Source organism: Loxodonta africana, chromosome 8 (assembly GCF_030014295.1).
Source record: "Loxodonta africana isolate mLoxAfr1 chromosome 8, mLoxAfr1.hap2, whole genome shotgun sequence".
NCBI classification, from domain to species: domain Eukaryota; kingdom Metazoa; phylum Chordata; class Mammalia; order Proboscidea; family Elephantidae; genus Loxodonta; species Loxodonta africana.
Genome location: NC_087349.1, coordinates 10,686,262 through 10,711,264, shown reverse-complemented (window position 1 = coordinate 10,711,264; position 25,003 = coordinate 10,686,262). Strand labels below are relative to the sequence as shown.

At 41.5% G+C, this 25,003-nt stretch overlaps 1 protein-coding gene across 2 annotated transcripts in view; it reads left to right on the top strand.

Annotated features, from left to right (window-relative positions):
• IFT56 (intraflagellar transport 56) overlaps positions 1-11,039 on the top strand; it is a 39,849-nt gene extending 28,810 nt beyond the window's left edge. Inside the window, exons 15-18 of one of the 2 annotated variants that reach the window (XM_003420216.4) lie at positions 2,888-2,957; positions 3,782-3,888; positions 6,937-7,070; positions 8,600-8,711. In XM_003420216.4, the coding sequence (XP_003420264.2) occupies positions 2,888-2,957; positions 3,782-3,888; positions 6,937-7,070; positions 8,600-8,711 (423 nt within the window). Of the gene's footprint in view, positions 1-2,887; positions 2,958-3,781; positions 3,889-6,936; positions 7,071-8,599 lie in introns of both variants that reach the window. The other variant, XM_023539178.2, reaches the window with a different exon arrangement.
• Positions 11,040-25,003: the final 13,964 nt, after the last annotated feature.

Genomic DNA, 25,003 nt, shown 5'->3' with positions numbered 1-25,003 from the left:
GTTACATTTCCCCAATTACTATGTTTTTTGTCTACTGATATCCTTTTATGAAGTCCCTATTCAAGCCTTCTGCCGAAATGGTTCACCCTTTCACTTTGTTAATGGCGTCTATTGATGAATGGAAAATTTTAATCTTTATGTAGTCCAATTTTTAAATATTTTTCTTTTATGGGTAACAACTTTTGTATCCTGTGTAAGAAATCTTTGTCTACGTAATATAAAAAACTTGTTGCCATTGAGTTGGTTCCAGCTCATAGCAACCGTATAAAAAAAACCAAACCAAACCCAGTGCCATTGAGTCAATTCCAACTCATAGCGACCCTATAGGACAGAGTAAAACTTCCCCATATGGTTTCTAAGGAGTGCCTGGTGGATTCGACCTGCTAACCTTTTGGTTAGCAGCTATAGCACACCATAGCTCGTAACCACTACACCACCAGGGTTCCAACAGGACAGAGTAAATCCGCCCTACAGCTTTCCAAGGAGTAGTTGGTGGATTCGAACTGCTGAGCTTTTGGTTACCAGTTGCGCTCTTTACCACTGCACCACTAGGCCTCCAATTATGTAATGTGCTTATGTTTATTACTATCTGTCTCTTCTACCTAGAATGTAAGTTTCATAAGGACAGGGATTTTTGTCTGTTTTATGCACCGATGTATCCAAATGCCTAAATCAATACCTGCTACTTTATAGAAATTCAGTATAATTTTGTCGAATATATAAATGAATCAGTCAATCTCAGGATCATAATGCAGAGTGTTAAAAAAGTTGCAGAAGAATAGCTGTAGTATGATTTTGTTTAAAGAAAGTTCACAGTCACAAAACTGAAGGATACTGCTTAGATATGCAAACATGATAAACTGTAAAGAAACTAAGGGAGCTGTAAACACACAGTTCAGATGCTGTTCTTTCCAAGAGGGGCAGTGAATGGCATGGGATTGGGAAGGAACATACCAAAGACTTCAAAGGTAACGGCAACTTTTTTTTCCTTAAAGTTAGTGGCAGGTACATGTTTAATCATTGTTTCTTACTTTTTATTCTTTATCTGTGTTTTATAATCTTTTGTATATGCTCAGTATTTTATTAAAAAAAAAATTTTAACGAATATCGCTGATGACAGCTATTCAGGGTAGTAGAAGTGTGTTACAAAGCATAAAATTCTATTTTTATGTCTGAACTCAGACTAAAGCACTCCATTATAGCTTTCAAGTACTCCTGGGCAGTTTACAAAGTTAACACAGAGGTAATTTTATTTTAGTTACTCTGGTATTATCATCTTCCCATGGGCTCCAATGGGACTCCCTGTTGTTAGAGAGCTTACATCCTAAGGAAATGTTTGTATTACTGGTGATACTTCGAGTGGTTTCAAGAGCATATTAAAATGTATATTCAAAGAATTACTTGAAACGACCTCCATAGGGGAAGATGCTACAGGTTTTGTCTGGGACTGCAAAGAGTGGCAGGGATTATTTTGTTCTTCAGTACAGAGAATATAGACTCAGTGAGAATGCAGACTGTGTCATTATCGTCTCTGATTTCAAACTCTTTACTTTTCAGTAGCCTCAACATTGAAAACATAACTCTAGCCCAGTAAAAAAGACTCTGAATATCCAATACTGCTCTCACAAAAGCTTACTTCTAAAGCCATGTACGTCACTGGGAAGGCTAAGCCCTTGAATGTTTGTTCAGTATTGATTTTCTCATGGTAAAATATGAGGCCTAACCTGAGGTTGTTGGGTTTCTTAACCCCAGACATTTTTAAAGCAATAAATAAGAGCTCCTGCAATCTGATTCTGAGAAGAAATACATTTATTCAATAAATCAACCATTTACTATGTGCTGGCACTGTGGATAACCATGAACAAGACAGATACAGTCCCTGCCTTTGTGGAGCTCACAGCGTAGAGAAGGAGACAGACATTAAATAAATATTTGGTACAGCAAAGGTAGTGGCGGGGGACAGCTGACAACAGAGCAGGCAATAAGGTGCTTAAAAACCACGTAGAAATTGTGCTGTTACATCTCAGTGTAATGATGGCTGTCATGATGGTGAGCTCAGTTCAAAAAGAAGTTACATAACGCTCAGTAACTCTGGTTAGGAAGATACGTTTGTGTTCCCATTTGTTTGAAAAATATATGTTAGTTTACATATGTATTAAAAGTTCTTAAAGGATATATAAAAAACATGCATAGCGGTTACCTCTTGGGACTGGAACAGGGCAGTGAAGAAAGGTTTTTTTCTTCACATCTTTCCCTTTGAGTTTGAATCTTTTGCCAAGAGAATCTATTGGTTTTATAATTTTAAAAAGATTTAAAAATGCAAGGAAAGATACTTAGGAAGATTTTCACCAAAATGTTCCAAATGTATTCAGAGTTTGAGAATTTCATGAGCTAAGCCATAGTTATTTTATTTGGAGTATTTCATAGTCTAGTAATATTAGATAATGTGTAAGTTCAGTGTCTTGAACTTAAGTATTTTTCTGATATTTTCATTTTTGTATTCTGGGTTATTTCTGGTTAGCTTTCCACCCTTCCCTTTTCTTAGCAAACTTTATAGAATTTAGTCATCTGTGTTGTTGTTGTGTGCCTTCCAAGTGGATCTCAACTTGTAGTGACCCCATAGGATGGAGCAGAACTGCCCCACAGGGTTTCCCAGGCTGTCATCTTTACCAAAGCAGACTGCTACGTCTTCCTCTCAGAGAGCAGCTGGTGGGCTCAAACAACTGACCTTTCAGTTAGCAGCCGGGTGCTGAACTGTTGTGCCACCAGGGCTCCTCTTTGTCTGCCGCAAGGCTACATTAATCATCAGTCTAAGGCAAGCTGATAATATGTATTTTTATTACAAAAGCATCTTCATGTTTATTCCCTTTCCTTCCTCCTCTTGCAGGTGTTCCTCCTGATCCAAAGTGAGAAGTTGAAGAACGATTACGTTTACCTCAGCTGGTTAGCTCGGTGCTGTGAGTCCTCTTTTAAGTGTTACAGGGAGCCCTGTTTCTCTTCTCTGCTGCATAGTCTTCTGGATGGAAATCATAGCAACCATTTCCTAATTTTATTTTATAGAATGAGTAAACACTGAAATTAAGTGTTGTTAATGCTACTCAGTCAGGGTTGCATTACACAGTGTTGTAAAAGTTTACCCTGTGATTAGTTCTGCCAGGCACCATTGGCCTAACCCTTGTAGTTCTGAAAGATGCCAAGCTCTTCCCTCAGCCCTGTCAAAGCTTCCAGCGTCTCAGTTTGCATTGGCCTTCGTGAGATGGTACTGTTACATTAATTTTACCATTTCACTGTGGTGCAGGCCGGAAAAGTGGCAAAATGCCAAAAATGTACGTATCTTATACATCATATAGCCTGCAATTTCTCTCTCTTTCTTGCTCCCTCTTCCTCTCCCTCTCTTCTTTCTCCTCTTTATTTTACTCGGAGTTAAAGTGTTCACTGAGTTTTTGTGGTTCCAGGAAGATTTTAGCAATCAACTATTCTAAGGGAGGGTAAGCTTTATGAGTAGGATTGGGTGAATGACTGGGGAGCAAAACGAGAACTACTGGGAATCAGCATAACGTATAAAGACATAATTTTGTGGACTCCTAACTGAAATAGTTCAAATATGGCAGAACTCTGATGGGAAACCAGCTTAATACCAGCCTTGTAAGCTTTCCATGTAAGACGTAGGCTACCATTACTTTATGTATTTGGAACAGCGTACCACATCCACAGACTAGCAAGATGTAGAAGTGTATCTCTTATACATTTAGGAGGCAAAAATCCTTGTTTCTTTTTGTAGATATCATGAATAAGAAACCAAGACTGGCCTGGGAACTCTACCTCAAGATGGAAACCTCCGGCGAGTCCTTCAGCCTCTTACAGCTCATTGCTAACGACTGCTACAAGGTGCGTCTGAGTGAGACCAGTGTCACACTGCTGCGCTGGCTAGATAAATCTTAGGAAAGACTGTCCTAGAGACTAGATTTACACTACTGGGGAGGGATTAACAGGATGGTATCAGAAATGTCCATGAATGAACTGACCACAGAGGTGGGAGCCTGTCAGGTTTTCACGTGTGTGAAATAATGTCTTAGAGAGGAGGTTTTCTGTTTCTACAAGAATGTGAGTCTCAGGTACCGTCCAGACAGAGGTGCACGTCTATAGTTGGCAATTTGGTTCTGAAGCTTAAGAGTGCTGTCTAGAGACATAGACTGGGAGGCCTCAGCATTTAAATAGTGACTGAAGCTCTGAAAAAAAAGTGAGATTACCCAGGAAAGAGATAAAGGGAGAAGAGCAGGGGGTTGCAGACCAAACGCTGGGGAGTACTAAGGTGCAGATGGTAGACAGCAAAGGTGAGGGAACCAGGAAAAGAGAACAAAAAAGCGTCAGAGTTTGTAAAGGGCTGGCTGTGTGGTGTGTGTGTGTGCGCGCATAGGGAGTTGGAGAAGCAAGGAGGAGAGGGGAGGTTGGGGTCTTGTCCTATAGATTGTTGTTGTTAGTTGCTGTTGAGTCAGTTCTGATTCATAACGACCCCGTATGTGCAGAGTAGAACTGCGCTCCAGGGGATTTTCTTGGCTGTAATCTTCACTGAGGCAGATCGCCAGTCCTTTTCTTCCACGGTGCTTACTGCTGGGTAGGTTCAAACTGCCAACCTTTAGGTTTTCAGTTGAGCACGAACTGTTTGCGCCACCCAGGGACCTTGTCCTATAGATTAAAAGCTCTTAAAAAATTAGCGTCAGGAATTCTGCCATATAACTGTACACACACATTGTGTCAATATCATCTTCCAAGGTTTGATATTTTTATAGGGTACTATGGTTACGTAAGATATAACCACTGGGAAAACTGGTGAAAGGTGTCTGAGACTTCTCTGTTCTATCTTTGCAACATTCTGAGAATCTATAATTATTTCAAAATAAGTTTTTTAAAAAATAAATCAACTAGAGCTATATCCAACAACCTAGATGAATCAATGTTAATAAAAGCGAGACAAACAATATCATATAGATCAAGTTCTAAAAGAAGCAAAGCTTAATCGTATTGTCCAAAGGTGGATACATAGTTGATGAAACCAGAAAGTCAGTGAACTGATGACCATAAAAGTTGGAGTAGTCCTTACTCTGGAGGGGAAGGAGTGGGTGTGGCCTGGAAGTGATACACCAGAGCTTCTGTTTTGCTCTCAGGAGTTTGTTTCTTGACCTGGGGCGTGGTTACACTTATATTTACCTTTTAATTAGTCATTGATCTCTACAGTTATGTTTTATGCACCATCCTGTGTGTGTGTTATTTCACAATAAAAAATATTTTTACGAGAACATAGGAAAAATGAATAAGAACACCTTTTCCTGTGAGGTAGGAGCACTGGTTAAAGCAATTGACTGCTAACCAAGAAGTCAGTGGTTCGAAACTACCAGCAGCTCCACAGGAGAAGGATGTGGCAGTCTGCTTCCATAGAAATTTACAACTTTGGAAACCGTATGGGGTTGCTATGTGTTGGAATCGATTAGACAGCAGTGGTTTTGGTTTTGGTTTTCCTGTAAGGTGGGCAGAAAGGATGAATGAAGGTGTAAATATGATTTGAGCTGAAGGGAGGAAAGCGGTGTTTTCCCTGTGTGGTTTAGAATAAAGCTAAGCTAAGAATGCAGTTGAAGTCTCAAGAGATTAGCAAAGGTTTAGATCAAGAGTTATGAAAAATAGAGAAGTAACTAAACCACATCAAGTAAAAAAGATTGCCTAACAATTTGAAGCTTTCAACAAAATGGGTAACAGTATACGTTTATGATGCCCATCAAGAAAATTCATCTATAGTCCAAAGGACTAAGGGACCACAAGTACCACAGCCTCCACCAGACTGAGTCCAGCACAACTAGATGGTGCCCAAGTGTCACCACCAACTGCCCTGACAGGGATCACAATAGAGAGTCCCACACAGAGCTGGAGAAAAATGTAGAGCAAAATTCTAACTCACACACACACAAAAAGAAACCAGACTTACTGCTCTGACAGAGACTAGAGAAACCTCGAGAGTATGGCCCCTGTACACCCTTTTAACTCAGTACTGAAGTCACTCCTGAGGTTCACCCTTCAGCCAAAGATTAGACAGGCCCATAAAACAAAACGAAATGAAATGGGCATACCAGCCCAGGGGCAAAGAGGAGAAGGTAGGAAGTGACAGGAAAGCTGGTAATGGGGAACTCGAAGTCAAGAAGGAGAGAGTGTTGACATGTTGTGGGGTTGGCAGCTAATGTCACAAAATAATATGTGCATTAATTGTTTAATGAGAAACTAATTTGCTCTGTAAACCTTCATGTAAAGTACAATTAAAAAAAGAGACTAGGTTTCACAGGTAAAAAAAAGAAAACTCATCTAAGCAAAATTTAATTACATTCGGCTTGCTCTACAAGGCCAAGGAAATATGTAATACATTTGGGAAAGATGTCTGTCAAACGAATTAAGTGTTGAAAAGATTTAGTTTAGTAGGCGTTCTGGGAATTTGGGCACAAGGTCAGGGCAAAAGCACCGTCTCAGGTTGCATCTGATCACATTAGCATGGGATGATTGATCTAGTCATTTATAGAATCAGTTGAGGGAACTTGAAAATATCCAGTTTAAATCACAGTCATCAGAGTGTGTTCCAGGATTACAATATAATTAGAAGAAATGACAAATGTGTTGACTTATAGCATAGCTTGACTGTATGTAGAAAAAATGCTGTACTGTTGAAAACTGAATGGTTGAAGGTAAGCTGACTTCAGTGGAACTCATGAACCAACACTGGGGTTCCCCTTTTTCTTGTTTTACTATGGAGTTGGGATCTGTCTACTTTGCTAACTAAAAGTGTTGTCATCACCCATGCACGTGTTTCATACAGTTCTGTTTCCTGGCGTCTTTGTTCAGTTTCATTCTCTCCCATCTTTTGGCCACAAGTATCACCCAGTACCTTCCTTTATGCAGATGGGCCAGTTTTACTATTCAGCCAAAGCTTTTGATGTCCTGGAGAGACTGGACCCCAACCCTGAGTATTGGGAAGGCAAGAGAGGTGCCTGCGTGGGCATCTTCCAGATGATCTTAGCTGGCCGAGAGCCCAAGTAAGTCAGCGGGCAGGAAGCCTGCCCTGGCCGTTTGCTGGTTTGGGGGCGTGGTCGATAATCGTTGTTTTCTCGGGTGACATCTTCTGAAAATCCAAAAGTAGAATGATGTTTTAGAATGATGAATAAAATGTTAAGGTGTCACATTTTTTAATCTGATCTTTTTCCTGCAGAATTTTTTTTACTTTGTAGAACCAGATCACCCAAAATGGTAGACACTGAGCATACTACAGCTCTCAAATAAGAGCAAGATGCATATTTAGCACCATTTTTATGAAGGCTTTTTCACTCTCTCCTACTCTTTTCTTTGCCTGTTGGCTTTTTCTTGTGTCTTTTAATTTAGGCCTCAGAATTCAGAGTGGAGTAGATGTGCCATGAGCATAGAAGGTTGATAATTCTTTTTTTTGCTTTCTCATCTTCCAGGAAATACTGAGACATTAGATTACATAAAATTAAGTGGTTTATAGCTCCGTTTGTAACAAAAACTCAAACACTTAAAAATAAATTCAGTTTTCTAAAAATAACATCATGGAATATATTTGTTACTGGTGTGTGAATAATAAATGTGATGATTTTTTAAGTAAATAATGTGTCAAAAATGACCTTCTGCCTAGCGTCTAGTTCCAGACCTGAATAAAAGCAAAAAAGAACTTGGTTAGGGAAGAGAGGTTACGTGAGGGAATAAAGAAGTAGAGAATGTGAGAGGATCTTAGGGAAGAGAGGGGTCTGCTAAGGTAACAGGGAAGTTTTAAATGCAAAGTAGAGGGTGAGCAAAAAAGAGAACAGCCCTCAACAGGATGGGGTGACACAGTGGCTGCAACTTTGAGCTCAAGCATAACAATGATTGTAAGGACAGTGCAGGACCGGGCAGTGTTTCATTCTGTTGTCCACGGGGTTGCTGTGAGTCGGAACCAACTCGACAGCACCTAAAAACAGCAACAAACTAATAATTAAAACACAGAGTTTTGGCACTTGCCAAATCTTAGTCCTTAACTCTCCTCTCTTCCATATTTATTAATATTTTATTTCCCTTGAAGAAATCATCCATTCATCTGGCTTTGTAAAATTTTATAAATATGATAGTTTCAGCCAGTGTACAAAGACTGCGTTAACCAAATGAGAAATTTGATACTCAGGAGTTAAGCGACTGGTTAGTGAGGGACCTAGAATTTGAACCCAGCTCTTTCAGCTCCTAGATATACCCTGTCTCTCCTTTGTCATGCAGAATGAGCATAGAGGGGGTGTTTAGGCCATGTCAGAGAGGACAAGCGGTTGATGGTAGATACAGAGATAGTGTAAGTAAACAGGAAGCACGGGCTGCTGAGAAGGCTTTCACAGAGTTTCCATTTTACCATGCCACTGTAAACAAGGAGGCTGGGAAGTGTATCACTGGCTTATTAACACACCACGGAAGAGTCTTTTACCAAAAATGCCCTATTAGAAGTCTGTGAAGGATAGTTAAGAGTTTACTTCATTTATTAATTATCATTCTTTATTGGAACACTTTGCCTTTCAAATTCTCTCCTCAGAGAGACCCTCCGAGAAGTGCTGCACTTACTGCGGAGCACGGGAAACACCCAGGTGGAGTACATCATCCGGATCATGAAGAAGTGGGCCAAAGAGAACAGAGTGCCTGTCTGAAGCAGCGGGAGGCCAGAGAGCCGGGCACCACTGGGGGCAGAGTTGGAAACCACGTTGAATGCAAGACAGGGCTCTCTTTTGCTGGCCTTGTCCTTCCTTGCTCTCCAAGCTTCAAGGTCACCACTGACTTGCTCAGACCCGCCTCCCAGCTGAACCACAAGCCTCAGCCTCTGCTGTGGCCCTGGGTGACCCTACCAGCAATAAGACCTTGGACTTCTATGGTGCCTTCCTTCCAAAAACGCTCCAAGCACTCTGATATAATTTACTTACTTTAAGGAGAACGGCATAACATTTCTTTATATTAGTGCGTCATGGTGTTTCCTCCTATCCGCAATAACAAATGTCTTTGATCCTCAAGGGTCACCATCATTCTGTCTTTTTAGTTTCAGCCATTCTGTACATTATCCTGTCTTACTGGGGAATTCTGCAAACAGTTTTATAAGGCATCTCAAACCTGGGAGAACAGAGGCTATCACTAACGGTAATTAGCTATATGGTTCCAAGAGTGGCAGTAAGATCCTTTATCACAGTGTCCAGTCATCAATAGACCATGGGTTTATGGGGTTACTCTTCAGTAATTGACTTATTGGTGATAATAACATGTCACAGTAGAGTAAGATGAGGATTACAGTTTTGACAAAGGTGAGTTCTGTGGAAAAACTCTGTGATAGAGTGACTGAAGGTATTCAGGAAACGAAGGATACAATCTCATTAGTCACTTCTCCATACATTTAGGTAATTCCGTGAGCCCAGGTAACTTGTCCATACATCTAGGTAACTCCGTGAGCCTAGGTAACTTTTCCATATATTTTAGGTTAGGTTTTTTTTTAATGTGTCTTGCTGAATAAACATCAGTTTTGAAAGCAGGGCTGCAAAGATGATACAGGCGCATTTGCGGCCGTTGATGTGATGACCTAGAACATGAATGGGGTAGAGCCCGTGCAGGGGCCCTTCGTGGCCATACTCCCATCCCAAGTCATCTTCCGGCCTGTGTTTCCAAGCTCTCACAGCATAAACCTTCTCTACAACTCACCAGTTATTTTCAGAAAATAGACTCACACATCTTTACGTACCAGATTGCCTTTGTTTCTACACCATATTGGCTTTGTTTGTTTGTTAGTTCAAGGTGCCCAGTGGGACAAGTCTAGAAAGTGCAGAGCCATCCCTGTCTAGCAGAAAATGGACAGGAGGAGAAATGAAAGCGTGTTTGTAATTCCTCCAGGCACTGAAGACAGAAGGACGCTTGTAAGCACTGCATCAGGCGTCCCACTTATTCCCCCGCATCCTCCTGTGGACAAAGAAGTTGTATAGAGTGGAGATGGGAACGTGACAGGAGTCAAAACAGCCAAGGAGAGAAGATCAAGGCACTGGAGACAGCCTTGGCCTCCTGGGCAGTTGTAAGGGGGCTTGCAGCTTCACCTGGGAAGACAGCCAGCTTCCTGTCTTTTAACTTAGACCCCAGTCTAATCAGTTCAGAGCACAGGTCAAAAGGAGCTGGGCTTCCCTGCTGCCTGAGTTGTAGAGAGCAATGCCGCACCACTTCTCATATGCCACAGCTTCTGTGTCCTCACAATGCCGTTCCTCCTCCTTCAGTCATTACGGCTTCTCAGCATGTTAGGTACCAGGTGGGTCAGATCTGGGCAGGACCCGCCTTAATGTCGAGAACGCTCCTTGTGATTCTAACTTACCTCACTTAAAAGAGTAGCAAACACAATTGTGGAGAAGACTGAGATGGAACTCCTCAGTGGCTGTGGCAGTGAAATTTGTCTTCCAGTGAGTTCTGTCGTTTTCAGATTCCCAAAGCTTGGAAAGCTTTCCCATGAATGGGATTTACTTCTAAATGAGCTTTTGTTGAATTGCACTCGCTGGGCTCTCTAGACATTTTCCTGTCTCTCACAAAAGCAGATATCCCAAAAATAGCAATCCGAGAATATTAACACTGTTTTGTAAAAGGTTTTTAATCTGTAGGGATTGAGCCAAAAACCATAAAGACTAGTTTAAAGAGAGACATCCTCCACTTCTGTTGTTCCTAAGGATGGCTGCTTCTGAAGTGTCCTGACAGGGTATCAGGATTGCAGAGCAGTCCCTCACGCTGTGGCTCTTACACGTGACGACGTGAGGGAGTGATGACCTGAGGGGAAGAGGACAGTCCAGGCTTAGGATCGTATGGTAACGTGTACAGTTCACAGCATCGGTGCACTGTGTATAGTTTGTAGCATACATTACTTGCATATGGAAAAATACCTTTTATAATTATTTTTGTACATCAAAAGAATTGTTACATTGAGCTGTAATACATTCAAATTAAAGTTCATTATTTGGTTCCTATTATGCTTGTCTGCTGAATGTGCTGAGAGAGAGCCCTGAGTATGTCATGCCCCTGCTCCCCTTTCTTTCCTGGCCCTGGAGTAAAGGGAGAGTCATACTTCTCGGCTGCACAAGTTACTCTACAAGAGATGAGAGTGGAGATTCCCTAAGACACCCTGGCCACCTAGAGGCCCATGCCTCTTGCTGGATCACATTGGGTTTGGCTCTTTGCTGAGTGATGGCCATTCTAGAAGTTGTGTGGCTAGTGCACGGTGTGCCGCCTGGCACCTGGAAGCTCTTGAATACTTGCTGGCTGGACTGGTAGAGCAGGGGACCTGTGAGACCTGACCCCGGGTATTCTGGTTCCCACCCAGTTCTTGTTTAGCGTTTGCCAGCCACATGCCAGGTGCTGTGTGTGCAAAGATGATGAGCCACGGTCTTGGCCTCAGGGCACTGGTCTAGCAGAAGCATACGTGAGAGCCTATCATGGCCTGACTGCTCTCATCAGAAGTGACAAGCATTGAGAGAGAAAATAAAGCAGTGGTGATGTTTGTTCCCATGTGAATGGGACAACTCTGGCCTCACCTGGAAGAGGAGTCTGAGTGGATCCTGAAACGACACAGCAAGCAGGATGCCCAGGCTTCTCCACGGGGCCGCACGCATAGCGGGCCTCCAAGTACACAGGAGCTGTCCTGTACGCTGTGCTGCACTGGCAAAGGTGCAAAGCAAGGCATTCTATTGCAATGGTTATATCTACTCTCTAAAGGCAAAAATGAACTAGTGATGCAGTAGTTCCTAGATGCAGGACTCTCAATCTGATTCAGAAATAGCCGTCTCTCATGTCTCTTCTTCATCCTGCAAAATACTTGCATATACTTCTGAAGTATATGTTGTTGTTAGGTGCCGTCGAGTCAGTTCTAACTCATAGCGACCCTGTGCACAACAGAACAAAACGATGCCCAGTCCTACACCATCCTCGCAATCGTTACGCTTGAGCCCATTGTTGCAGCCAGTGTTAGTCCATTTTGTTGGGAATCTTCCCCTTTTTCACTGGCCCTCTACCATCGTGCCTGGTAAAGTAGAGGGTCAGTGAAAAAGAAGACCCTCAAAGAGATGGACTGACACACTGGCTGCAATAATGGGCTCAAGCATAACAATTGTGAGGATGGTGCAGGACTGGGCGGTGTTTTGTTCTGTTGTGCATAGGGTTACTATGAGTCAGAACCGATTCAGCGGCACTTAACAACAACTACTTTACCAAGCATGATGTCCTTCTCCAGGGACTGGTCCCTCCTGATGACATGGCCAAAGTATGTGGGACGTAGTCCCCCAATCCTTGCTTCCAGGGAGCATTCTGGTTGTACTTCGTCCAAGACAGATCTGTTTGTTCTTCTAGCAGTCCGTGGTATATTCAATATTCTTCACCAACACCACAATTCAAAAGCAATTCTTCTCTGGTTTTTATTCATCGTCCAGCTTTCACATGCACATGAGGCGATTGAAAACACCATGGCTTGCCTCAGGCGCACCTTAGTCTTCAAGGTACCATCTTTGCTTTTCAACACTTTAAAGAGGTCTTTTGCAGCAAATTTGCCCAGTGCAATGCATCTTTTGATTTCTTGACTGCTGCTTCCATGGGTGTTGATTGTGGATCCAAGTAAAACGAAATCTTTGACAACATCAATCTTTTCTCTGTTTATCATGATGCTGCTTATTGGTCCAGTTGTGAGGATTTTTGTTTTCGTTATGTTGAGGTGTAATCCATACCGAAGGCTGTGGTCTTTGATCTTCATTAGTAAGAGCTTTAAGTCCTCTTCACTTTCAGCAAGTGAGGTTGTGTCATCAGCATAACACAGGTTGTTAATGAGTCCTTCTCCAATCTTGATTCCTCATTCTTTTTCATAGAGACCATCTTCTGGGATTATTTGGTTAGCATACAGATTGAATAGGTATTGTGAAAGGATACAAGCCTGACCCACCTTCCTGACTTTAAATCATGCAGTATCCCCTTGTTCTGTTCGAATGACTGCCTCTTGATCTATGTAAAGGTTCCTTATGAGCACAATTAAGTGTCCTGGAATTCCCATTTTTTGCAATGTTATCCATAATTTGTTATGATCCACAGAGTCGAATGCCTTTGCATAATCTATAAAACACAGGTGTACATCTTTCTGGTATTCTCTGCTGAAAGCAGAGATGGATCCTGAAGTACAACGCTGTCAGTGATAGGACAAGGAAGACCAGTTACTATGACTATTACTCAAATTTACACACCAACCCCTAAGGTCAAAGATGAAGAAACTGAAGATTTTTACCAACTTCTGCAGTCCAAAATTGATCAAACACGCAATCAGGATGCATTGATAATTACTGGTGATTGGAATGCAAAAGTTGGAAACAAAGAAGAAGAATTGTTAGTTGGAAAATATGGCTCTGGTGATAGAAAAAATGCCAGAGATTGCACGATAGAATTTTGCAAGACCAACAACTTCTTCATTGCAAATATTTTTTCACCAACATAAACAGTGACTATACACGTAGACCTGGCCAGATGAAACACACAGGAATCAAATCGACTACATCTGTGAAAAGACACGACGGGAAAGCTCAGTATCATCAGTCAGAACAAGGCCGGGGCCAACTGCAGAGCACACCATCAATTGCTCATATTCAAGTTCAGGTTGAAACTCAAGAAAATTAGAACAAGTCCACAAGAGCCAAAGTTCGATCTTAAGTATATAGCACCTGAATTTACAGACCATCTCAAGAATAGATTTGACGCCTTGTACACTAACAGCTGAAGACCAGATGAGTTGTGGAATGACATCAAAGACATCATACATGAAGAAAGCAAGAGGTCATTAAAAAGACAGGAAAGAAAGAAAAGACCAAAATGAATGTCAGAAGAGACTCTGAAACTTACTCTTGATCGTCAAGTAGCTAAAGCAAAAGGAAGAAATGATGAAGTAAAAGAGCTGGACAGAAGATTTCAAAGGGCAGCTAGAGAAGACAAAGTATTATAATAATATATGCAAAGGCCTGGAGATAGAAAACCAAAAGGGAAGAAGACACTCAGCATTTCTCAAGCTGAAAGAACTGAAGAAAAAATACAAGCCTCAAATTGCAATACTGAAGGATTCTATGGGGAAAAAAAGTATGCAGGAAGCATCAAAAGAAGATGGAAGACATAGAGTCACTATACCAAAAAGAATTACTCAACACTCAACCATTTCAGGAGGCAGCATATGATCAGGAATGAGTGGTACTGAAGGAAGAAGTCCAAGCTGCACTGAAGGCATTGGCAAAAAACAAGGCTCCAGGAAATGACGGAATACCAATTGAGATGTTTCAACAAACTGATGCAGTGCTGGAAACCCTGGCTCATCTATTCCAAGAAATTTGGAAGACAGCTACCAATCAACTGGAAGAGATCCGTATTTATGTTCCCAAGAAGGATGATCCAACCAAGTGTGGAAATGAGTGAACAATATCATTAATATCACACGCAAGTAAAATTTTGCTGAAGATCATTCAAAATTGGCTGCAGCAGTATATCGACAGGGAACTGCCAGAAGTTCAAGCCGGATTCAGAACAGGTTGCGGAACCAGGGATATCATTGCTGATATCAGATGGATCCTGGCTGAAAGCAGAGAATACCAGAAAGATGTTTACAGAATATCTGAAGTATGTAAGATAACTAAAACACTATTCCTGTAGCCTCCCTCAACTTGGGACCACATGAGCAAGTAAAGGATACAAGAGCACACAGTGAAACACTCCCAAATACAACCAGCTGATGTGCGTGTGTTGACCATGGAGTCCATAGGCAGGTTTGCAAAATGTTAACATCAAACCAATTCCTTCAAATAAAGTCTGAATTCCAAATTCACCAGTGGCTGGAAGGAGGCAGGCCCACCACTCAGGCCACCCGTGAGGGTGACACAGTGTTCAGTCCTCAGATAGGGGGTGAGTGTCCTGCCAGGCTAGCCTGGGACGATGGGGAACACAGAGCTGGGCATCCACAGCATAAACTATGGGTGCATTTGGTCTAACTTGTATATCATCCGTCTTGTCTATTCAGCCATTTATTTGGTCAGTTAGTTATATCCTACCTTGTTCCAGAAAAGATATGCAGTACTCTACCAAAACATATATAACAAAATAGGGACAGAAGCCACAAAGAGTGAAGGAAGGTGTGCAGGAAAGGGAAACCGTAACACCCATCATGGCTCAGCTATAAAAAGCATTCCTATCATCATAAAACTGGAAGTACTGAACACTGAACCATAAATTGATCCAACTGTATTAGGAAGATGGGGATGGGAACTGCCCCTGCTTGGTGTGTGTGTGTGTGTGTGTGTGTGTGTGTGTGTGTGTGAAAGAGCTGAATCCTCATATTTCATGACAATAGATAACGTCTAAAGTTTTGTTCTGAGAAGCAGAGGAGGCAGAGCAAAGAGTCCCAGAGACAAGCCATATTTGTAGGAAGTGGTTTGTCCCTGTAGCAGAAGGGACGTGACTGTGAACACCCCCACAGCTGCTCATCACATGAGGTGGGAGAAAAGTAAATACAAAACCCCAAGTGGTAAATCCCTGCCAGGTGGGAACACAGCCCTGGGGCTCCTACATGCATAGCCAGCAAAATAGCCGGTCCGGAAAACCCATCTTCCACAAAAAGGAGTAACCAAGACACACAAACAAACCTGCGTCAGGTTAACACAGGAAAAAAAAAATTAACACAAGGAGATAAAATGAAAGGAACAAGAAAATCAAATGGTTAACAGATAGTATGACGAGAAAATTGATGACGTGAATATGAAAGCTATAACCAAATATTTCACTCTGACCAGGAGGTAGTGTTAACACATCGCTTTCTCATCTGTAACGTAAAATTTGAAAGTGGTAAGTAGTGCAGGTCCCTGGGTGGGGCAAACGATAAGCACTTCCACTACTCGCAGACAGGTTGGCAGTTCAAACCCACTCAGAGGGGCCTTGGAAGACAGGCCTGGCCATGTGCTTCCGAAAGGTCACGGCCTTGCAAACCCCATGGTATGCAATTCTACTCTGACGCACACGGGGTCGCCGTGAGTCAGAATCTACTCAATGGCACCTAACAACAACACAAAATCAAGTAGTGGATGTGTAAGTGTATCTCACAATACCAAGTTAAACACAAAAGTGTAGCAAAAGAGAAAATATGCGAATTGTTGCTCGTCGTACGGAATTATAGACAATGTCCAAAGAAATTAAAGATTAAGGGCATGATCAAATTATCCCAGCAGAACAAAAACATAAACTTTCCAAATTATCAGAACTAACATACACAAAACAAAGCAAACAGATCACTCATGGAGGATTTTTTTTTTAAGGTTTAAAGAGAAAGCGTGACATAAAACAATATGATAGACCTATGCTCAGACATACCTCTCATGCTGAAATATGTAAATGGGCTTAACACACCTATTAAAAGAAAAAGATTGGCAGATTGGATCACAAAGCGAAAGCTAACACTGTGCCCTTACACCGACTCAGAACGAAACGGTGCATAAACGGGGACAATAAAAAGATGGCAGTGGTACAAGCAGGCAGATGCGAATAAAGAGAGAGCAGGTGTCACAATCAAACAAGGTTGTATCCAGGGCAAGACCATTAGGCAAGTCAAAGAAACACATTTTGAATGATAAAGAGTCCATTTCTCAACGAAGACATAACCATTATGAATATGCAACAAAGAGAAGAGTGTCAATTGTTCAAAAAACAAAAATCCTAAGAGTGGCAAGGACAGTGCTAGGGCAAGACTACAGTTCATGACAGCTGAAATGAAAAAGCAAGGAAAGCTTATAGGTAAACACCACAAATAATAAGGAATAGCCTACCAGTATGGCTCATACCTTGAAAACAGAGAATATACCTCCTTTTCAAGGGACCCATGCAACATTCAGTAAAACTGACTGTACATTAGACCACAAAGAAAATAACATCAAACTCTGATATATGCTTACTATGTATGGGCCAGCTACTCTTCGAAACACTTAACATATATCAGCACACTTGATCCCAACAACAACCTTATAAAGTGTGTGTATCACGTCCATGTTGTGAGACACGGAGGCAGAGAATGTTTACATCAGTTGCACCTAGGTCACGGAGCTGGGGAGCAGCAGAACTGGAGCGCGAGCCCAGGCAGGCTGGTACCCAATCTGTGCCCTGAACCACTAAGCTAGCGGCTCTTCAAAAACAACCAAAAAAAGAGAACCAACGTAGGCGGTTTGTAAACAATGCCAGTGAACTAGAAGTTAATAATAAAACCAGAAAACTAAGAATCCTGCCACCTAAAAAATTTAAAAGAAAACCAAACCAACCAAAGTATAATAAAAACCCCTTCTTGGGTAAAAGAAAATCCAAACTGGATTAGAGTTAAAACTCAGAACAATTTAAGGTCTTGAATCCTTACATTAATAAAAAAGAAAAATAAAAAAATGAATGATTTAAGCATATTATCAAGAAGCTACTAAAAGGAGCATTGACATAAACTTAAGGACTTCACAAAGAAAAGCTAATATATTATGAAATTAAAAATGGTAGTACTAATAAAAAAAGTCAAGGAGCTAATTCTTTGGAAAAAAATTTAAAACAGTAAAATAGATAAGCTTTTATCTAACCGATTAAGGGGGGACAAAAGAACACTGATACACAAAATATTATAGCTCTAGGGTAAATTCATAGACATGGAAATGCTGCCTTAAAGAGTAAATACGTTGACAATTTTGAGAGATAGCATGGAATTGCTGTATTCCAATTCCCATCTCCACCAGTGAATGAAGTGTTTCCCCATACCCTCAGCAGTGCAGTATACCAGCTTTTGATCTGTTCCAACCTGACAGAACAGAGTTGAACAGAATCTCCACATAGATTTTTTTATTGTACTTTAGATGAAGTTTTACAGAGCAAATTCGTTTCTCATTAAATAATTAACATACATATTGTTTTTGTAACATTGGTTGCCAACCCCACGACACGTAAATAGCCCCCACCCCCGACCTTGGGTTCCCTGTTACCAGCTTTCCTGTCCCTCCCTGCCCCTGAGCTGGTGTGCCCCTTTAGTCTCATTTTGTCTTATGGGTTGTCTACGGGTCGGAATCGACTCAACGACACACAGCAACAACAACAACAATCTTTGGCTGAAGGGAGAATCTCAGGAGTGACTTCAGTACTGAGTTAAAAAGCGTCCAGGGTATTGGTACAACAACAGGCACATAGACCAATGGAGCAGAATTGAGAACCCAGATATAAATCCATCCACATACGAGAAGCTGATATTTGACAAAGGCCTGGTGTCAGTTAATTGGGGAAAAGATAGTCTTTTTAACAAATGGTGCTGGCATAACTGGATATCCATTTGCAAAAAAATGAAACAGGATCCATACCTCACAACATACATAAAAACTAACTCCAAGTGGATCAAAGACCTAAACATAAAGACTAAAACGATAAAGATCATGGAAGAAAAAATAGGGACAATGTCAGGAGCCCTAATACAAGGCATAAACAGAATACAAAACATTACTAAAAATGACGAAGAGAAACCAGATAACTGGGAGCTCCTAAAAATCAAACACCTATACTCATCTAAAGACTTCACCAAAAGAGTAAAAAGACCACAACTGAACCACAAAAAGGCAAACAACCCAATCAAAAAGTGGGCAAAGGATATGAATACGCACTTCACTAAAGAAGATATTCAGGCAGCTAACAGACACATGAGAAAATGCTCTCAATCACTAGCCATTAGAGAAATGCAAATTAAAACTACGATGAGATTCCATCTCACTCCAACAAGGCTGGCATTAATCCAAAAAACACAAAATAATAAATGTTGGAGGGGCTGCGGAGAGATTGGAACTCTTATACACTGCTGGTGGGAATGTCAAATGGTACAACCACTTTGGAAATCTATCTGGCGTTTTCTCAAAAAGTTAGAAATAGAACTACCATACAACCTAGAAATCCCACTCCTCGGAATATACCCTAGAGAAATCAGAGCATTTACACGAACAGATATATGCACACCCATGTTTATTGCAGCACTGTTTACAATAGCAAAAAGCTGGAAGCAACCAAGGTGTCCATCGATAGATGAATGGTTAAATAAATTATGGTACATTCACACAATGGAATACTACACATCGATAAAGAACAGTGACGAATCTGTGAAACATTTCATAACATGGAGGAACCTGGAAGGCATTATGCTGAGTGAAATTAGTCAGATGTAAAAGGACAAATACTGTATAAGACCACTATTATAAGTTCTTGAGAAATAGTATAAACTGAGAAGAACACATTCTTTTATGGTTACAAGAGGGGGGAGGGAGGGAGGGTGGGAGAGGGTTATTTACTGATTAGTTAGTAGATAAGAACTACTTTAGGTGAAGGGAAGGACAATACTCAATACAGGGAAGGTCAGCTCAACTGGACTGGACCAAACGCAAAGAAGTTTCTGGGATAAACTGAATGCTTTGAAGGTCAGCGAAGCAAGGGCGGGGGTTTGGGGACTATGGCTTAAGGGGACTTCTAAGTCAACTGGCATAATAAACTCTATTATGAAAACATTCTTCATCCCACTTTGAAATGTGGCATCTGGGGTCTTAAATGCTAACAAGCGGCCATCTAAGATGCATCAATTGGTCTCAACCCACCTGGATCAAAGGAGAATGAAGAACACCAAGGTCACACGATAACTATGAGCCCAAGAGACAGAAAGGGCCACATGAACTAGAGACTTACATCATCCTGAGACTAGAAGAACTAGACGGTGCCCGGCCACAACTGATGACTGCCCTGACAGGGAGCACAACAGAGAACTCCTGAGGGAGCAGGAGAACAGTGGGATGCAGACCCCAAATTCTCATAAAAAGACCAGACTTAATGGTCTGACTGAGACTAGAGGAATCCCGGTGGTCATAGTCCCCAAACCTTCTGTTGGCCCAGGATAGGAACCATTTCCGAAGACAACTCATCAGACATGGAAGGGACTGGACAATGGGTTGGAGAGAGATGCTGATGAAGAGTGAGCTACTTGTATCAGGTGGACACTTGAGACTGTATTGGCATCTCCTGCCTGGAGGGGAGATGGGAGGATAGAGAGGGTTAGAAACTGGCAAAACGGTCACAATAGGAGAGACTGGAGGAAGGGAGCAGGCTGACTCATTAGGGCGAGAGTAAATGGGAGTATGTAGTAAGGTGTATATAAGCTTATATGCGGCAGACTGACTTGATTTGTAACTTTCACTTAAAAAAAAAAAGCACAATAAAAATTATTAAAAAAAAAAAGTGTCCCCAGGGGCCATACCCTTGGGGTTCAGGTAGCTTTTTAATGTCTATACTTTGGGTTTTTTTTTTGTGGGTATAGTCTTTGCTAGAATTGTTATCTGTGTTTTGCTCGAGTCGTGAAAGAAGTTGGAAGCTTTTCTCCTGTCATGTATGTTTGTACCACTGTAAATAATACTAAACCTATTTTTCTACAAATGCTTAGTCTGATTTCCCTGTGAAACTGTCCGCTCTTAGGCTTTTTGTAGTCGTTGCTGTTGAAGCCAGTAGCTCTTTGGTAGCAGTCTTGATTTCTTCTATAGTAATGACCTGGATTTTCTGTCCTTTCTGGAATCAGTTTTGTTACATTTGCTATATATTTTTCTGTGGGTAGGCCATCACTGTGGTTGACATTTCACCACTGTGAGTCATCCATTGTCTTGTTCTGTCATCTCATGTAGTGGACATCAGATGGACTCCTCACCCTTGCTTGGAACAGGATGAGGTGGAGGGAGCAGGACACACCATCACAAGCTTCTGGTAGCCATACCTGTGGTCACAGTTGACGGATCTAGGGTTGAGTGTCTGACCAAAACAAGGCCAATCAGAGATGCTTCCTGAGGATTTTGGAATTGATGTAAGAGTTTCCAGTCTTGTCTGGGCTGGTCCCGCCAGCAAAGAAGAATGTAGAGAATTTGGGGAATTATAACGAGGCCATATTTTCAACCATGTAACTTAGGGAGCAGAGAAAGCTAGTTCACAGAGAGGGAAGCAGATCGAAGCAGATCTAAGAGAGAAGCCAAATGAGAGCCAGAGGGAATATTATCTGAAGTCTGTGTGGCTTTTCTAGTTCCTAATTCTCATACCATCTTGGGGCTTGGCTGCATTTCTTCCCTTGGGTTCTGGGAGATAGCCCTACATCTGCTGTATAAACTCCTCTGTTTAAACTAGCTTAAGCTGATTTATAATATTTGCAAGCAGAAGTTCTAACACATTACTTCGTCATGTACCATCAAGTTGCTTCTGACTCATAGAGACCCTATATACAACAGAATGAAACACTGCCTAGTTCTGTGCCATCCTCATGGTCCTTGCTATGCTTGAGCCCATTGTTGAAGCCACTGTATCAATCCATCTCATTGAGGGTCTTCCTCTTTGTTGCTGACCGTTTACTTTACCAGGCATGATGTCCTTCTCCAGGGACTGGTCCCTCCTGATAATATGTCCAAAATATGTGAGATGAAGTCTCACCATCTTTGCTTCTAAGGAACGTTCTGGCTGGACTTCTTCCAAGACAGATTTGTTCGTTCTCTTGGCAGTCCGTGGTATATTCAATATTCTTCACCAACACCACAATTCAAAAGAGTCAATTCTTCCTCAGTCTCCCTTATTCATTGTCCGGCTTTCGCATGTATATGATGCGATTAAAAATACCATGGCTTGAGTCAGGTGCACCTTCGTCCTCAAGGTGACATCCTTGCTTTCCAACACTTTAAAGAGGTCTTTTGCGGCAGATTTGCCCAATGCCATGCATCTTTCGATTTCTTGACTGCTGCTTCCATGGGTGTTAATTGCGGATCCAAGTAAAATGAAATCTTTGACAACCTCAATCTTTTCTCCGTTTATCATGATGTTGTTCATTGGTCCAGTTGTGAGGAATTTTTTCTTTATGTTGAGATGTAATCCATACTGATCTTCATCAGTAAGCCCTCAAGTCCTCTTCACTTTCAGCAAGCAAGGCTGTGTCATCTGCATAACACAGGTTGTTAAGGAGTATTCCTCCAATACTGAAGCCATGGTTTTCTTCATATAGTCCAGCTTCTTGAATTATTTCCTCAGCATACAGATTGAATAGGCATGGTAAAAGGATACAACCCTGAAGCATACCTTTCCTGAGTTTAAACCATGTAGTATCCCCTTGTTCTGTTCGAACGACTGCTTCTTGATCTATGTACAGAGTCCTCATGAGCACAGTTAAGTGTTCTGGAATTCCCATTCTCCACAATGTTGTCCACAATTTGTTATGAGCCACACAATCGAATGCCTTATGCTAGTCAATGAAGCACAGGTAAACATCCTTCTGGTATTCTCTGCTTTCAGCCAGGATCCATGTGAAATCAGCAATGATATCCCTGGTCCCACATCCTCTTCTGAATCCGGGTTGAATTTCTGGCAGTTCCCTGTTGATATACTGCTGCAGCGGATTTTGAATAATCTTCAGCAAAATTTTGCTTGCATGCGACATTAAGGATATTATTCAATAATTTCCTCATTCAGTTGGATCACCTTTCTTTGAAATGGGTACAAATACGGATCTCTTCCAGTCAGTTGGCCAGGTAACTGTCTTCCAGATTCTTGGCATAGACAAGTGAGCATTTCCAGCACTGCATCCATTTGTTGAAACATCTCAGTTGGTATTCCATCAATTCCCGGAGCCTTGTTTTTCGCCAATGTCTTCAGTGCAGCTTGGACTTCTTCCTTCAGTACCATTGGTTCCTGATCATAGGTTACCTCTGGAAATGGTTGAACGGTGACCAACTCTTTTTGGTGTAGTGACTCTGTGTATTCCTTCCACCTTCTTTTGTTGCTTCCTGCGTCGTTTAATGTTTTCCCTGTAGAATCCTTCAGTATTGCAACTTTAGGCTTGAATTTTTTCTTCAGTTCTTTCAGTTTGAGAAATGCTGAGTGGGTTCTTCCCTTTTGGTTTTCTACCTTCAGGTCTTTGTACATATCACTGTAAAATTTTACTTTGTCATCTCGAGCCACCCTTTGAAATCTTCTGCTCACCTCTTTTACTTCATCATTTCTTCCTTTTGCTTTAGCTACTTGTTGTTCAAGAGCAAGTTTCAGAGTCTCTTCTGACATCCATTTAGGCCTTTTCTTTCTCTTCTGTCTTTTTCATGACCTCTTGCTTTCTTCATGTATAATGTCCTTGATGTCATTCCACAACTCGTCTGGTCTTCGGTCATTAGTGTTCAATGTGTCAAATCTATTCTTGAGATGGTCTCTAAATTCAGGTGGGATATACTCAAGGTCGTACTTTGGCTCTCATGGACTTGTTCTGATTTTCTTCTGTTTCAACTTGAACTTGCATATGAGTAATTGATGGTCCGATCCACAGTTGGCTCCTGGCCTTGTTCTGACTGGTGATAGAGATTTTCCATCATATCTTGCCACAGATGTAGCCAATTTGATTCCTGTGAATTCCATCTGGTGATGTCCACGCATATAGTCACCCTTTATGTTGGTGAAAAAAGGTATATGCAATAAAGAAGTCATTGGTCTTGCAAAATTCTGTCATGCGATCTCTGGCATTGTTTCTATTTCTATCACCAAGGCCATATTTCCCAACAACTGATCCTTCTTGTTTGTTTCCAACTTTTGCATTCCAATCACCAGTAATTATAAAAGCATCCTGATTACATGTTTAATCAATTTCAGACTGCAGAGTTGGTAAAAATCTTCAATATCTTCATCTTTGGCCTTATTGGTTGGTGCATGAATTTGAATAATAGTCATATTAACGGGTCTTCCTTGTAGGCATGTGGATATTATCCTATCACTGATAGCGTTGTACTTCAGGATAGATCTTGAAATGTTCTTTTAGATGATGAATACGATGCCATACTTCTTCAAGTTGCCGTTCCCCGCATAGTAGACCATGTGATCGTCTGATTCAAAATGACTAATACCAGTCCATTTCAGATCACTAACCCCTAAGTTGCCGTTCCCCGCATAGTAGACCATGTGATCGTCTGATTCAAAATGACTAATACCAGTCCATTTCAGATCACTAACCCCTAGGATACCTATATTTATGCATTCCATTTCATTTTTAATGATTTCCAATTTTCCTAGGTTCATACTTTGTACATTCCATGTTCCAATTATTAATGGATGTTTGCAGCTGTTTCTTTTCATTTTGAGTTGTGCCACATCAGCAAATGAAGGTCCTGAAAGCTTGACACCATCCACATCATTAAGATCAACTCTATTTTGAGGAGGCAGCTCTTCCCCAGTCCTATTCTGAGTGCCTCCCAACCTGAGGGGCTCATCTTCTGGCATTTTATCAGGCAATGTTCCGCTGCTATTCATAAGGTTTTCACTGGTAATTCTTCTCAGAGGTAGACTGCTGGGTCTTTCCTCCTAGTATTAGTCTGGGAGCTCAGCTGAAACCTGTCCACCACAGGTGACCCCTGTATTTGAAGACTGGTGGCATAGCTTCCACCCTCCCCAAGGTGTCTGTCAATTTGTCATACGGTGGGGGCTTTTGTGTTGCTGTGATGCTGGAACCTATGACACCAGTATTCAAACCCGAACAGTATGTAGAAGTCCATTGATAAATTACTGCGTGTCTTAGTTATCTAGCGCTGCTATAACGGAAATACCACAAATGGATAGCCTTAACAAACAGAGATTTATTTTCTCACAGTTTCCTAAAAAATTAGGAGGCTAGAAACCCGAATTCAGGGCACTGGCTCCAGGAAAAGGCTTTCTCTCTCTTTCACCTCCGCGGGAAGGTCCTTATCTCTTCAGTTTCTGCTTCCTGGTTCATTGGAGATCTTCATGTGGCTTGGCATCAATCTTTCCTCTCTGCTTGCTTAATCCGCTGGTTTTATATCTTGTAAGAGATTGACTTAAGACATACCCTACACTTCTCCTGCCTCATTAACAT